This window comes from Pteronotus mesoamericanus, unplaced genomic scaffold, assembly GCF_021234165.1.
Source record: "Pteronotus mesoamericanus isolate MK-2021 breed Mesoamerican mustached bat unplaced genomic scaffold, CSHL_Meso_final contig_702, whole genome shotgun sequence".
Taxonomy (NCBI): Eukaryota; Metazoa; Chordata; class Mammalia; order Chiroptera; family Mormoopidae; genus Pteronotus; species Pteronotus mesoamericanus.
The window spans coordinates 4,000,714-4,014,451 of NW_026555239.1; the positions used below are offsets into that span (position 1 = coordinate 4,000,714).

General features: G+C 59.5%; 1 protein-coding gene across 1 annotated transcript in view; it reads right to left on the reverse strand.

The window, feature by feature from the left end:
• Positions 1-392: 392 nt before the first annotated feature.
• EFCAB6 (EF-hand calcium binding domain 6) overlaps positions 393-13,738 on the reverse strand; it is a 163,029-nt gene continuing 149,683 nt past the window's right edge. Inside the window, exons 26-31 of the mRNA XM_054582574.1 lie at positions 13,123-13,350; positions 10,226-10,456; positions 8,120-8,288; positions 5,926-6,110; positions 2,201-2,350; positions 393-578 (exon numbers count right to left, since the gene is read on the reverse strand). Of these exons, the coding sequence (XP_054438549.1) occupies positions 456-578; positions 2,201-2,350; positions 5,926-6,110; positions 8,120-8,288; positions 10,226-10,456; positions 13,123-13,350 (1,086 nt within the window). The 3' untranslated portion in view covers positions 393-455. The remainder of the gene's footprint in view (positions 579-2,200; positions 2,351-5,925; positions 6,111-8,119; positions 8,289-10,225; positions 10,457-13,122; positions 13,351-13,738) is intronic.

Here is a 13,738-nt window from a genome sequence, read left to right on the forward strand (position 1 = left end):
AGGGGCACAGGTCTCATGGAGGATGAGGCGGCACTGGGGACCTGGGCGGGAGGCGGGGATCCTCAGCTTCCCCCCGCCAGGCGCCCAGCAGGTCCTGACGAATGAAACCTCCAGAAACTCCGAGTTTTTAAGTATCTCAGCACTGGTGGTTCTTTTGAAGTCTCAAGAATCACTTCGGCAAAGGCTAACATTTTTATTGCTCAGACAAAGGAGGGAGGGGGTCCTGAGGCTCAGGGGCGATGTCAGGCTGCCCGGGAGGCCGTCCCTGAGGCTGGGGCAGGCGCGGCGCAGCGCCGGCTGAGCCCGGGAAGGCGCTGGCGCGGCAGGGCCGGGCTTCGTGTCCGGAGGCGCTCCGGGGGGTCGTCCGTGAGGCCTCCCGGGCCGTGGGATTCTGTCAGTCTTGGGGACAGGCCCTGCCGTCTCCGTCTGCCCACGCCGGGCACACCGCGTGGGCCCTACTGGAGGAAGGCCCGGAGGAAGTCGTTGTAGGAGATTTTTGAAGACAGTGTCTTGTCATAATATTCCAGAATGTGGAAGAACTCCTCCTCCGACAGGTTGATGCTGTACTGTCTCAGGACCTGCAGGGCAGGGAGGAGGGGGCGGGGCTTGTTTGGGCGGCCCTGGAGGAGGCCGGTGGCCAGGGCGGGGCAGGACACGTGCCCCTTCCCAGCCAGTGCCCCTTCCCAGCCAACGCCTCACCTCCAGCGCCGCCCCCTCTCCTTTTCTTCCCCTACCTTCTCTCCCCCCACCTTCTCTCCCCCCCATCTCCTCCCTCTCTCCTTCTCTCCCTCACTCCCTCCCTCTCCCCGCCCCCCCACGTTTCCTCCCCACCCCCTCTCTCCCAAGACAACCTCGAGGGAGAAAGGCAGGCACAGAGGATGGCGAAGCAAAAACAGGGACGCCCCAGTGACTGTCCTGCCACCACCCAGCTCTGGACTCCGACCTCCGGACTTGTTTTAGAAGAGAGAAATACACGCCCACCGTGTTTCAGCTGCTGCTATTTCCCCCCTGATGGGTGCAGCTGAAACAAACCCTGACAGAGCGGCACCTGGTGCGCGACAACGAGGATCACGTGCTAAGCGGCGCCCAGCAGCCTCCACACCGCCCCTCCTCCCCCCCACCTCGGCCTGGAGACGGAGGGGAGCGGCTGGCTGAGGGCTTCACTGGACCCCGAAGTACAAACCGCGCGACCTGGAAAGCGCGGCGGGCCCCGAGAGCAGGGGCCAGGCTTGGGTCCCTGCTGCGCTCCAGGGCGGGAGGGGGCAGGCCCCTCGTGGGTCAGCCCCCCCCACCAACCAAGGTCAGGCTTCCCGGGTTATTATTAAATAAGAAAAAGTTTCAAATTTTGGGTTGAAGTAGAGATAACCCCGGGAAATACATTTTTTATAAGTGCATTCTCAGGTCATAAAGCTGTGGGTCTTTGATGTCTTGACTGAGTTTTTTTCTGGCGGTGACACGTGATTTTCAATCTCGTGTTCCGGACCTGGCGGGGGGGGGGGGCAGTTCCAGGTGTTCTGCGTGCTTCTACAAGTGGGGCTTTAAGTCGCCCGTGGCAGTGCCTGTTTCCTCTGGAGAAACAGAGCAAAGGCCCTGCCAGGAGAAAGCTTCCAGCCCGAGCGAGGTCCCCCTGGAGGGGCGGTGTGGTCGTAGCCACCTCCTCCCAGGAGGCGCTCCCTGCAGCCCGTGTTCCCCTCTGAGACGTGTCCTCTCTCGTGGGGGCATTAAAGGCACCAGAATTCCGACTCCACAGAGAACAGCTGCTGAGCCGGCCCTGCCGCCGGGAGGGCAGCGGGGGGTCCCGGGGTTCCCGCGAGGCAGGGCCGCGCCTGCGAGCCCCTGAATGGCCATAGCGGGGACCCGCTCCAGTACCTCAGTGTCTGTTCTGTGGGTCCTGCGAGGCAGACGCAGGCCCTGGGTCCCCACGGAGGCCGGGGAAGGCGGGACATGGGGCCCAGGCGCCGCTGCAGCTGGACTGTGGTGCGGGCACAGAGGGGTGTCCCCACAGGGGTCCAGAGACCCTCGGGAAGGAGGCCCCAGGTCTGCACGTGAGGGGAAGCGCACTGCCCCCTTGAGAATCTGTGGGTCCCTTCGGTGGAGGCCTTCGGTGGGGGCCAGGGTCCCCACCTGCGGTTTCCTGGCCACTGGCATCGGGCACTTGATTCCTGCTCAGAGGCAGCAGCCACACAGGCGCTGGGCTCACCTTCCGGAAATCAGCCACACCGACAAGCCCCGTGCCACCCGCATCGTAGGCTTTGAAAGTGCGTCGCATCGGCCGCCAGCAATGCAAAATTTTGGGCTGAATGCGCAGCAATGCGCAGTAAAAGGAGGAAGTCTCAGCACCAGCTTCTTTCTGGAAAAACAACAGCCAACAGGGGGTGAGAAAGGAGATTTTGAAGGCGAAGGATGCAGTGGACCGGCCTCGTCCTCGTTGGCACTCTCGGCCCCACCCCACCGGCTGGGCCCTGCTCGCGTGGAGCAGAGCTCTCCGTGGCTGCGGTGCACGCCGTCCCTGCTGCTCATCACAAGCCTGTGCATGGGCTGCTGGAAAAATCACCATTTCATTTCTACCTCCCTCCCCCAACCTGGTCTCTTCATCCCCATTTCACGGACAGGAAGTGGAGGCTGGGAGAGGCAACAGGGAGGGGTCGTCCGGGTCCGGACTCTGCCTGCCTCCCATAGCTGTCAGCCGCCCCCCCCCTTCCTCCCTGGCCCCGAGGGAGGGCCCGGCAGATGTCCGCCCAACTTCTACAGAGCCTGAGGAAAAAGGAGTTTTTGGGTTGTGTCTCCTAGTAGGTTACTACAATAAGACAGTTTTAAAAAAAAATCACAAGGTTGTAACTGTATCTAGCAATTAGACAGTGCACGGCCCTGTGATTATTTCACTTGGGGTCTATGAGATTGAAGACAAGACAGCTGAGCGTGCTCAGCCCCGGCGCGAGCCCGAGCAGCAAAGGGGTGAGCTGCAGGCAGCAACGCGTAACACGTTCTGGGAAAGTTTCATTTTAAAGTGGTGCTATGTAAACAAATTAGTACGAAGTTACACTGCTTTCAATTTTACACCATTTAGCACCTATGACGGGCACTCAGCAGGTACCTGGTCAGTGGGCCCGCGTGTGCAGGACACGGAGTGTTGCTGTAGGTGGTTAGCTAGTTATTAATAAAGGAAGGAAGCAAAGGGAATCAGACGTTGTTGAGCGTCATCAACCACGGGCCGTGAGCTCACAGAGCCAGGAAGCTACAGCTTCACACACTCCAGGGGATGGCAGAGTCGCCCCACAAAGGGGATTAGCACCCCTTTCTATCCCATACAGGAAGGACCGGCTTTCCTGTCTCCCTGATCCACTCGCCCAGATGGGGGAGGGGAACAGCGCAGGCGCAGTACAAGTCACAGTGGCTGGGGAAGTTGGTTGGTTGTTTTTGAAAAGCTCCTGGCCTGTCCCGAGCCCCAGATAATAAAACCCTGGACGGGGACTGAGATGCTTAGGGCCGTCTGTGGGCTCCAGGGGAACCCAAATTTCAAACGAAACGGAAACTGAGCACTGGCCTTCGTCTTAACCTCGATACAGACACGGCCTGACTATTTCCACAGGTGGACAGAGATGGGGCACCGGGCAGCCCTCCATTTCCACCCGAATCAGTCTGCCCCACCGCCATCTCCCGGGTGCGGGCCTATGAGAGCTCCGCTTCCCCCGGCAACAGAAGGCCCCGTGCCCCTTGCTCTCTTGCACCCCGCCTGGCCTGAGAGGGATTTCCCGTCCCAGCTGGTGCCACCTACCCAACCAGAGGCCTCCGCCTCGCCCGCCCCTGCCAGAGAAGGCAGCTCCCCGTTGCGGCGCCCAGGGCGTCTCCGCTGCTGAAGGCTGCGGAGAAAGCCCCCGAGGACCAAAGAAACGGCCCTGTCAGCTTCTCTGCAGGGAGACGGCTGGCCCGAGCCTCCATGCCTGTGCGCAGGGAAGGGACTGGGAGGACAGGCAGGGGCCTGGGGGAGGGGACGCGGCACTGCCTGTCAGCCATGCCCGGCTAGGAAGGGCAGCGGATGACGGACTATTCTAAAGTGCCATGGATTGCCACTGCAGGCAGGTCTGGGTGAGGGGACAGGAGCACACCGGAGGGGTCCCGGCTCCTAGCAGGGCGTCCGGGAGCACCCATCACTTCCGGTGAACGCAACCTCAGTGGGCACCTCTGCTCCCCCACCGTGGGCCAGCCTTTCCGCACCCCGCACTGCTGTGCGGATGAGCAGCGGGCCTGGAAGCGGGGCAGCCTCCGCCCGGGCGGGCTCTGAGCAGGGCACCGGGGTGCTCTCCCTGCCCGGCCGCCCCTTGAAGGCTCCTAGAAGCCAGCAGGCCTCCCCGTCAGTTACAGCAGGGGAAACTGAGGCCCAGAGAGGCGGAGGAAGGCCAGAGCTGGTAGTTCCTAGGCCCCATGAGGACGCTCTTCCCTGAGCCCACAGAAAACTGAGCAGAGAAAGGACTTTCTGAAGCTTTTCTGCCTTAACTCAGCCTGGCCCTTGGACACTAGCTCCTGCTCGTCTAAACTAGAAACTGCGCTAAGACGGTCCTTGATTTTGCACAAAGCGATCGATGTCGCGGCTGCGCAGGAACTCTCTGTGTGCAATATGCTGCCTGCAGGGCTGCCCCTCACTCTGCTGGTGCTGGGCGCGTGGCGGGACCGGTGGGGACGCGGGAGGGGCGGGGGAGGCAGGTGGGGCTGCCCCTCACCTCCGGCCCCTGAGTCCTACGGTGGGAGCAGCTGTGTTTGGTTCCCAAACCCACAACAGCAGTTGTACTTGCCGTTTAACTCAACGTACCTTAATTCAATGTGACAGGTGATGGAATATGAGCATGAAAAAGCCTTTTTTTTTTTTTTTGCTTCACGTTTTGGAAAAACTCAAAAAGGTGAGTCCGTGAAAGCAGTGGTTGAACTGGCTGACAGTGAAAATCGCAATGACAAATGATTGAGGAAAAAAGCTAAAAAGCCAAAGGATGTGTCCTCCAGTTGTTATTTAAGCATCGTTAGGTTCTAATCCCTCTTCCAAGAAACAAAGAGAAAATTGCGTGGGTGTTGTTTATGCAAGAAAGAGAAGGAGTCTCCAACCCAGCACCGCACGCAGGAGCCGCCCCTGGCCTGTCTCAGGTGGTTGGCGCATGGATAAGCCTTATGTTTAAGTTTAAAACGTGTCACTTGCCTGTGACCCCATTCCCCACCCCAGCTTTGCCTTTTCAGTTGACCAGCCGATCACTGCTCACCGGTGCATCGTGTAAGCAGCTGGCTTGTCCCTGCTTACCATACAGATGTTTCTGGGGACTCTAGGAAGAACCGTGACAGTCAGGTGTCTGCCACCACCTTGAGTTTGAGAACCTGGGACTCAGGCGATTGGTTCTCAGTCTTTGCATCATTGCCAGGAGAGTACGCTTTGAGCTGTTGGCAATGCTCCCAAAGCCTGGCGGAGACCACGGCTCCCCGCGCCCGGATGCAGGCTCCCCGGCGGGCCGGGGGTTGGCTGGGGGCCCACTGGCCAGACCCCAGTGGTCATGTGCTCACCTGGACACTGCCTGGGGCTGGACAGGCCTGTAAGTACCGGAGGAAAAGGGGCAGCAAAGGATCGTTTCCCAAGTGCATGGACACACATCATGTGTGCATACACATAGATCACACATGTGTGCAAACCTGTTTACATCATGTGACACACAGGTGTACACACATGTATCACAAGCATGATACACAAATGCATGTGCATAGAGGAAATCCGAGTGGGGGTCCATGGGGAGGTGGCAGGGAGGCTGGGGACATCTGATAGGTGTGGTCCTCCCTGGTCAGCGGCCCCACCTAGTGACTCGGTATCCACCTTTTGTATGAAGTGGGCTGAGAAAAACCCGAGCCCCTTTTCACCCAGCCCCAAACGTTTCCCAGGAACAATTTCCGTACCATTTTGTGGGCATTCTGGATCTTCATCCGCTGCATGAGCGAGGTCTCCTTCGCTTTCAGCAGGAGGACGCAGCTCTGGATGAAGTCGCAGTACGCAAAGCTCCCGTCGCCTTTCAGGTCGTACTTCGTGACGAGCTGCTGACACTCCTCTTCACTGATGTCCAGGTTGAATTTCTCCACAAGAGCTAAAGACAGAAACCTCCGTTCAGCGGGTGGCAGCGTGTCTACGCGCCCGTTCGCGCGTCCATTCCCTCATCACGTGCGGGGGCGCCTTCTCTGTGTAACGCTTTTCTTTGCAGGCTCAGGGTCAGGGGCCGGACAGATGTGGAAGCAGACGCGCGCGCAGTGCAGTAAGGAGCGAGGGGACCTGCCTCCGGCCGCCCCACCGTCCCGGCGTTTGCCTGCTGCCCTGGTTTTGCACAGTCCCCTTGCTGTGGTCCCAGCGGTGTGGGTGATGTGCTGCATGACCTATGACCAAAGAGTGGGCAGGGCGAGTGGAGTTGGGGAGGGGGGTCCCCAGGCAGGGATCCGCCAGAGTGAAGGATGCGTAAGTCAGGGCCGGGCCTGGGGGATGGGGCGGGGCCGCCCGGGGCTGCGTGTGGGCCTGGAGTTCAGACTGAGCCCTTTGACCACGTATTTCTCAACCGGGCTTTGGAGGGGGGCCCTCGAGAGTCTGTGGGGCCGTACAAATGGACACGTTTTGAGTTTTCAGGCCAATGACGACCTGAAATGTATAAATCCTATTCTGACACATTGGGATCGCCCTTGAGAGACAAGCGGCCTGCAAGGTTGGGGTTTGAGTCTGGCTTTTTGGTCAGAGCCACGCTGATGCCACGTCGGTGGCCCTCCCAGCCCGGCTGGTGGCAGGACACCAACGCCAGCCCCGCTCCACTCTGGCTCTCACTCTCGACCCTTACACCAGTCACAAAGCCCGAGCTGCCGCTGCAGTGACAACTCAGAGTTGAAACAGACGCAGGTAGCATCAGGTTTTAGTTTAAGGGGAACACGCTGCGACTTCCATTTGGCATCATGAAGGCGTCCAAGTGTCAAGGAGCAGAACACTATGTCAATGATTGGGGCTAATGAGGAAAACCAGCGCGAGCGGACTGGGCAGGGATGGCGCCCTCAGACCGAGCGCAGGCTGAGCACCGCGGCCGTGCGTGCACAGCGGAGGCTCCTTCGCCCTGCGGAGAGGACGCAGCGGGAGGCAACGCAGGGGGCTGTCCAGCGTGTGCCTGCGACGCTCCGGCCTGCACAGGCCGTCAGCAGTGCACGGAGCACAGGAGGACTTTTGAAAATTAATAGTTTTCTTTACAGCACTGCACTAGAATGTGCTGCTGAAGTCAAACATGCCTGCCGGACAATGGACTGACGGCTTGAGTGAGTCTGTGGTTAAACAGAGAAAACAGCCACCGTGGGGAGGCCAGCACCCAGGCGAGGACCGTCTGCTCGAACGAGAAGAATGAACTAAAAAGCAAGTGGGGCTCAAACATGCGTGAAAACCAGCGAATCATCTGGCATCAAATCAACGTAACAACTTTTGACTGTAACTGATTTCATATTTTTATATTTAATTCATGTGTTTTGGAGTAGGAACTTTTCACTAAAGGGGTTTATACCTTGTTTCATGTGTGTACCTTTAAGGCATGGATATCATAAAAGTAACATATTAATATGAGAGGCTCCCCAGAAAAACATTCTCCTAAAAAAGGGGTCTAGATATGTTCGTCATGAAGAGGGAGCTAAGGGCGCCGCAGGTAGAGGAGCGACAGGGTCGGGCTCATTTCCCTGGAATTGAAGTGCCGCATAAACAACATGCGACAGTCAGTGGACAGACAAATCCAACTGGTGTAACTGGAAGAGTTTATCAAATTGACACAGAGGAAGCCCAGGTGAGCTGTGTGGTGGGCGGGCCTGTGTGTCCCCTCCCCTCACTGCCAGGCTGTCCACATTTACACGCCGCCCGGAGACCGCAGCCAAGCCTGTGCTCGCAGGCGCTGAAAGCCGCCACGCGGGTGTGGCTGCTCAGCAGGGGGTGAGGGGTTACGGGGCCTTGTCCCTTGACACCAGAGTTTGTCAAGGTGCCCAGCCTGCCATCACCACCGGATGCTCCCCGTGGCGTTCCAAGGGACTGGCCTTGCGCCAGGAGGCTGTGCTCTGGCACCTGAGGACAGGGACCAGAACCTGAACGCACCCAGGAACTCGGCCGCGGTGACGGCCCCTCGCCTGTGCGCATCCCGCTCCTTGCACTCCTTCAGGAACTCCCGCCAGCAGCCCTGGATGGTCCTCCGCAGCCTGCGCTCCACGGGCTCGCAGTTTTGCAGGGGCGGGGTGCCCATCACTGTGCCCGTGCTGGCGGCTGTCTGGCGGGACGGAGAGAAACTGCCTTTAACTGAAGGTTTGACATGGAAGGAATAGTGGCAACTCACAGGTATGACTCAGGTTCTGAAGTCCGTGATTTCACAGGCAGCATCGCTCAGAAATAGCGTGAAAAGCAAAAAGCAAAACGTAGAGGGCAACGCTGCCACTTTTACTTCCGTCGCTGGGCTGGCTTTGTGCCGAACTGTACTAACTAAGGTAGTTCTGGAAATAAGTGTGTAGCCAAGAATCAGATATAGAGAGATGCTAATTCAATATGTCACTGGTGTGTATGTGAATTGACAGTGACATATTTTTCACCAGCGGAAGCATCTCATCAAAGAAAGGGAGTTGCTTGTGACTCGCATGGGATGTCCGCGCCCACACTCAGCCACGGGGCGGGGCGGGGGGGGGGGGGCGCCCTGGGAGGCTGCGGGCCAGGGCGGGCTGCTCCTGTGTTGTGTTCTCCGTCAGAAACAGGGAAGGAGTCGAGTCCAGCCCAGGCGCTCCCTGAACTCCTCCGTGACACCCGTTGTCCAACATGGTGACAAGCTTGGCTGAATTCCTGGGCTCTCTGCCAAACCCTGGGCCACCTATGCCGCCCCATCTCAGTCCACAACAAAAACGCAGCCTTTCCCTGGGCTCCCCTTCTGCCCCCTCAATCCTGTCGGCTCTGGCTCGGAGGGAGAGCCCCAGGCCCGCATGTGTTTGCCGAGGCTGCTCTGACAGGTCCGTGGACTTGGTGGCTTACAACAACCCACTTGGCTTTCTTGCAGTTCTGGGGTCAGAGGCCACGAATGAACCTTCCTGAGAGCCAACGTTGGCAGGGCACACTGCTCCGGACACTGGAGGGAGAGTCCATCCCCCGCCCGTGCGGCCTCTGGGCCCACGCTCCGTGGCTGTGGCTCTGCACCCCGCCGCTGAGCCCGCGATGTCTCGGGCCACATCTCCCGGACAGGGCCCTCCCACCCCTGCGTGCCCTGCTTGCGGGCCCTGCACCTGCCTCGGGCTCACCGGCTGTACCGGACGGTCCTGTCTTAAACCAGCTGGCGCGCGACTTCCCTTCCACCTGCCGCCGTGACTCCCTGTTGCCATGTAAGGGGACCTTCCAGTCCTGGTGACTGGGACATGGATGTTTCGTGGCGCTCCTGCCGCCCCCTGCCGCCCAACTCACCGTCTTTAACTTGCTCGGTACTCACTATGCTCACGGGCCCCGGCCTGTCGCCCTCCGCGGGCCAGCGGGCCCCACGCGGGCAGGGGCCCCGCTCACTCTCAGCTCCAGGGAGACCCGGCCGAAAGTGCGTGCCGATGAACGGAAAATGGTAACTCCGTCTCGGCGTGCTCACTGGGCACGAAGCGTGTTATGCGTGTGGCTGGGACCCTCTCCACCGCCCTCCAAGGGCGCTCTGGCATCCTTGCTGCTGCAGCGGGCGCCTCGGTGAGGCGGCCCCTCCCCCCAGGGGCCAGGGCCGTGCAGTGAGACACAGGCTGGGGCTTGAAATCGGGCCTGTCTAACTGAGGGGCCCAGGGCACGTGAGGGCACCTCTTAGCGCCTCGCCATGGGATGGGGGTGTCAGCCTTCCCGGGCGCTCAGCAGGCAGCCCCGCCCACAGGGGGACCTGCTCAGGCGCTCGCCTTCCAGCTGATGAAGCCGGCAGCCCCTGCCTCGCCTTGCGCCCTTTTCCCGCCTCAGGTCCTCCTCACTCTCCCCTCCCACCTGCCGTGCCTCCTTCCCACCCCATGCTACCCTTTCCTCACCCCTCCCCAGGGAGGTGAACGCTGAGGACCCACCAGGGGCTCCTCTCCTGCGGCCCCCACCCAAGGCTCACCCTGTGCTACCTCCTTAGCACCCCCACCCCGTGGGAACACAGGAGGCCGCCCCGCCCAGGGGCACTGTGGGCCTGAAGCGAGGCGCCGGCGACACCCAGGGAGGAGAACTCACAGAGGGCTGGCTCCGCGGCATCGTCCCTGCTTTCAGGTCACGGGTGGGCAGTGACCCCCCAGACCTGCTTACTGCCGAGACTCTGGGGCCGTCGCTCCCTCTGTGGGCCTGGGCCGAGTCGTTCGTGCCCGGCGGGGTCGCCGCTTTCTCCGAATTGAACCTACTCAGGAAGTCCAGGTACTTCAGCCGGCCCTTGGCGTCCGCTGGCATCCCGCTCCACAGCCTGTCGAACTGGCGGAGAAGCAGAGGGTTTGCGAGGGTTAGCGCGGGGCCCACGCAGGGCCCGCCCGGCGCCGCAGAGGCCGCGCGCACGTGGGCGGGGATCCGAAGCCCACGGCAATAAAACAAATTAAAAAAGAAAAACCCATTCGGCCTCCTTGGGCGCAAGCCCCGGGAAGCCTCGGGCAGCCTGAGGAAGCAAAGACAGGAGGATTATTCATGGCTTCCGCAGGACATTTTTTAATTGAATCGGGCCCTTCGCGAGCAGTTTAAGGCCATTAAATCTTGTGATTAGTCACAGTGACTGAGCAGCAGTGCAGGCGAACATTTTAGGGGACAATGCAAATCAAACCCCGGGCCCGCCCCGCCCCGGGCAGCCCAGCGGGCCCCGCCCCTCCTCTTCGGGCAGGCGCCCCGAGTGTGGCCCACAGCGCGCGCCGGGTGAGCCGGGGCTCAGCCGCGGTGCTGGCCCGCACGACTCATTTCACCCTAAGGACACACGTGCCTCCTCACGAGATGAGCAGGGAGGCATTCGGAGAGCTGGAGGGAGGTCTGTGGCTTCGCGCCCGCGCTGTGCGATGTCACGGGCGTGTCAGAGCCACGTGCAGCACAGAGATGGCACAGGGCCCCGGTGCGCCCTGACCGAGCCACTTCTGATGACTCCAGGGCTTTCGGGGACCCAAGAGGAATGGCCACTTGCTTGCAATTGGCTTTTTATAGCCCTAAGGCCCAGCGGAGCCCCAGCAAAGGGCGGGACTGTCCCTGTCCTTCCCACGCAGCCAGCTTTGGCCAGAACCCCAAGTCGCTCTGGGCTCCGCTGAGATTTCCCTGAAGCAAAGGGAAAGGGATGAGGCCCAGCTCTGTTTGAAGTCCTGGAAACGAGGTTGCGAGGGGTGAGGGAGCGAGGGGGCATGTGCCAGGCCCCGGGGCGGGGGGGCGAGCTTGGGACAGTATCCCCAGCACCGTGCTGTTCAGCCCGCAGGGCCGCGGGCTCAGCGGCCCATGCGAGGGGAGGCCGAGGGGCTGCTGGGCCTGGGCTTTCTGTTCTCGGCCTGTATCCGGCAGCCTCCTTCCCAAACGCAGCGCCACCCTTGGTGAGCACCACCCCACTGCAATCGCCTTAGCCCTGCGGCTGAGGCTCTCGGCGCCGCCCCCTGCCGCGGAGATGTGTCTGTGTATTTTTAGAAAGCAGAATTTAAAAATAAGTGCTTGATGTTGTCGGGGGAGGGGGCTTGATGTGCTGGGGATGGGGAAGCTTTCTTAGAGGACAATTAGCATCAAAATGCTCTGTCCTGAACGCCAGATATGAAAGAATGTCATTAATTTATATCTATAATTAGAGTAAAATTTTACTCATTTAGATTAAATGGAAAACCTTTATTAGTAAGACCTTTATTAGTTGGCCCCATAGAATAATAAATGTGACTGTATTAATTTTAAAGGCTTCTATCCACTTATCGTAACGCAGCAGTGTTTGGTGCTCTAAGGGACAGAATCATTTGGGAACATCATTTTATTTAGCAAAAACGATCATAATGCCTAAGAAGGGTGATGTTTTAGGAAAGGTAAGTCTGATGCTCATCCTACTAGTGTCTTTAACGATTTCGTTCTCTTTGGGTGGTGAGTCCAGTGGCCTAGGTAGGGGTGAGGGTGGATGTGATGCTTGCCCCGCCCCATGAACACTTCCATCCAATGAGACTTGAGCTTGGAAGAAAGAGTGACATTTCCACCCCGGGTCTGCAGGGAGCTGCTGGGCCGGGCCTGAGCAGAACCAGGAGGAGGGAGGGAGCGGAGCTGTTTTCCCGAGCATTTTGGATTTTATTTTCTCATCTGAATTATCCTCTGCGGATGGTGCACTGATGCATCTGGGAACTGGCAAGGCCTGTGGCAGGGCATTTTCTGGGGCGAAGGGAAATCCTCTCCTGTGATTGGATCAGTGATGCTGGGCTCGCAGGCATGGGGTGGGGCATGTGGACCCTGCACTGGACCCTGTCCACTAACAGGGACATGCTGAGTGCTGGCTGGGCCGGGTTCTGTCTCTGGGACACAGAGAAGGAAAAGCAGCTTCCCCGCAACCTCAGCTCTCTGTCAGGCTCAAAACAAATTGTGGCTTTGTAGATATTTGGCCATTTCTCTTTGTTAGGATGGGAGTGGCACTCTCTCGCCTGGGGACAGTGGGGACAGGTGGGGGTGGGCATGTCACCAACATCCCTGGGACAGCAGCTTGGGAGCCCCAGCAAGCCCCGGCCGCAGAACCAGGGAGAGCAGGTGGGAGCTGGGGAGGGACAGAGCCACGTGCAGGCTCCGTGTCCCTGCTTGGGTGCGGGAAGCGGGGATTGGCTTCTCTTTGGATCACAAAAGCTCAGGGACGCTCCAGGGAAGGAGGGAGAAGGATAGTGGCAGCTGGAGCCCAATTTTATTTGACTTTAAAAATAAAAGTGATACTTTCTGCGCCCTGATTGAAATGATGCAGTTCATACCTTTCATATCAACAGAAGGATCCTGGGAGTCTTCAGTAAAATCTGAAACAAAACAGCACCGCTCCCTACCCCCCCCCCCCAAAACCCTTCAAGTATTTTTTAAATAGAGGACTGTCTTAAACCCTTTCCACCATGGGACAGGGCTGGCCTGCTGCTCACGCGGCAGCGCTCAGGATGCTAAACCGGTCGCACTCTTACTTGTTCGTCCGTTAGAACCTGGACGTGGCGCGTACAAACGGCCCTGAACTCGTCCCTGGACACGGTGCTCGTCTTCAAGGTGTCGAAGTTCTCAAAGTCCTGGGCGATGGCGTGGTAGTGGGAAGTCACCGCCTTGTGGAGCCGGGCCAGGACCTCATGGTTTGCCATTTCCTGGGGAGACCTGAGTGGCGGGCCCTTGGGCATTTTCTCAGCCCACTCAGAGGCAGTCTGGACAGAGGGAACGGAAAGTGGATCCACTTAGTAAATAATAGATCAGCGCTTGGCTCTGGGTCCCTCACCCAGGGCAGGTCCCGGGAGGCGCAGCTGAGGGACGACAGTGAGCCAGGAGACAGCGTGGCCCTGCTGCAGGTCTAAGCAGGATCCAAACACGGGTCCGAACTCAGCCGCCATAAAGAAGGAGCAATAGTGAGCCCCGCTGGGCAGGGCCACGTGCTGAGCAAGCCGGACCTGGGAGGCAGGGCTCCGACTCATCTGTGTGCTCATTCAGCCAGGCTTCTGGTTCACGTAGTGCACACAGTCGGCGCCTGCTCTGCCTGGTGAGGGCTCAGCAGGGACACGCCTGCGGACTGCGCTCACGTCCGGACACCATGAGCGG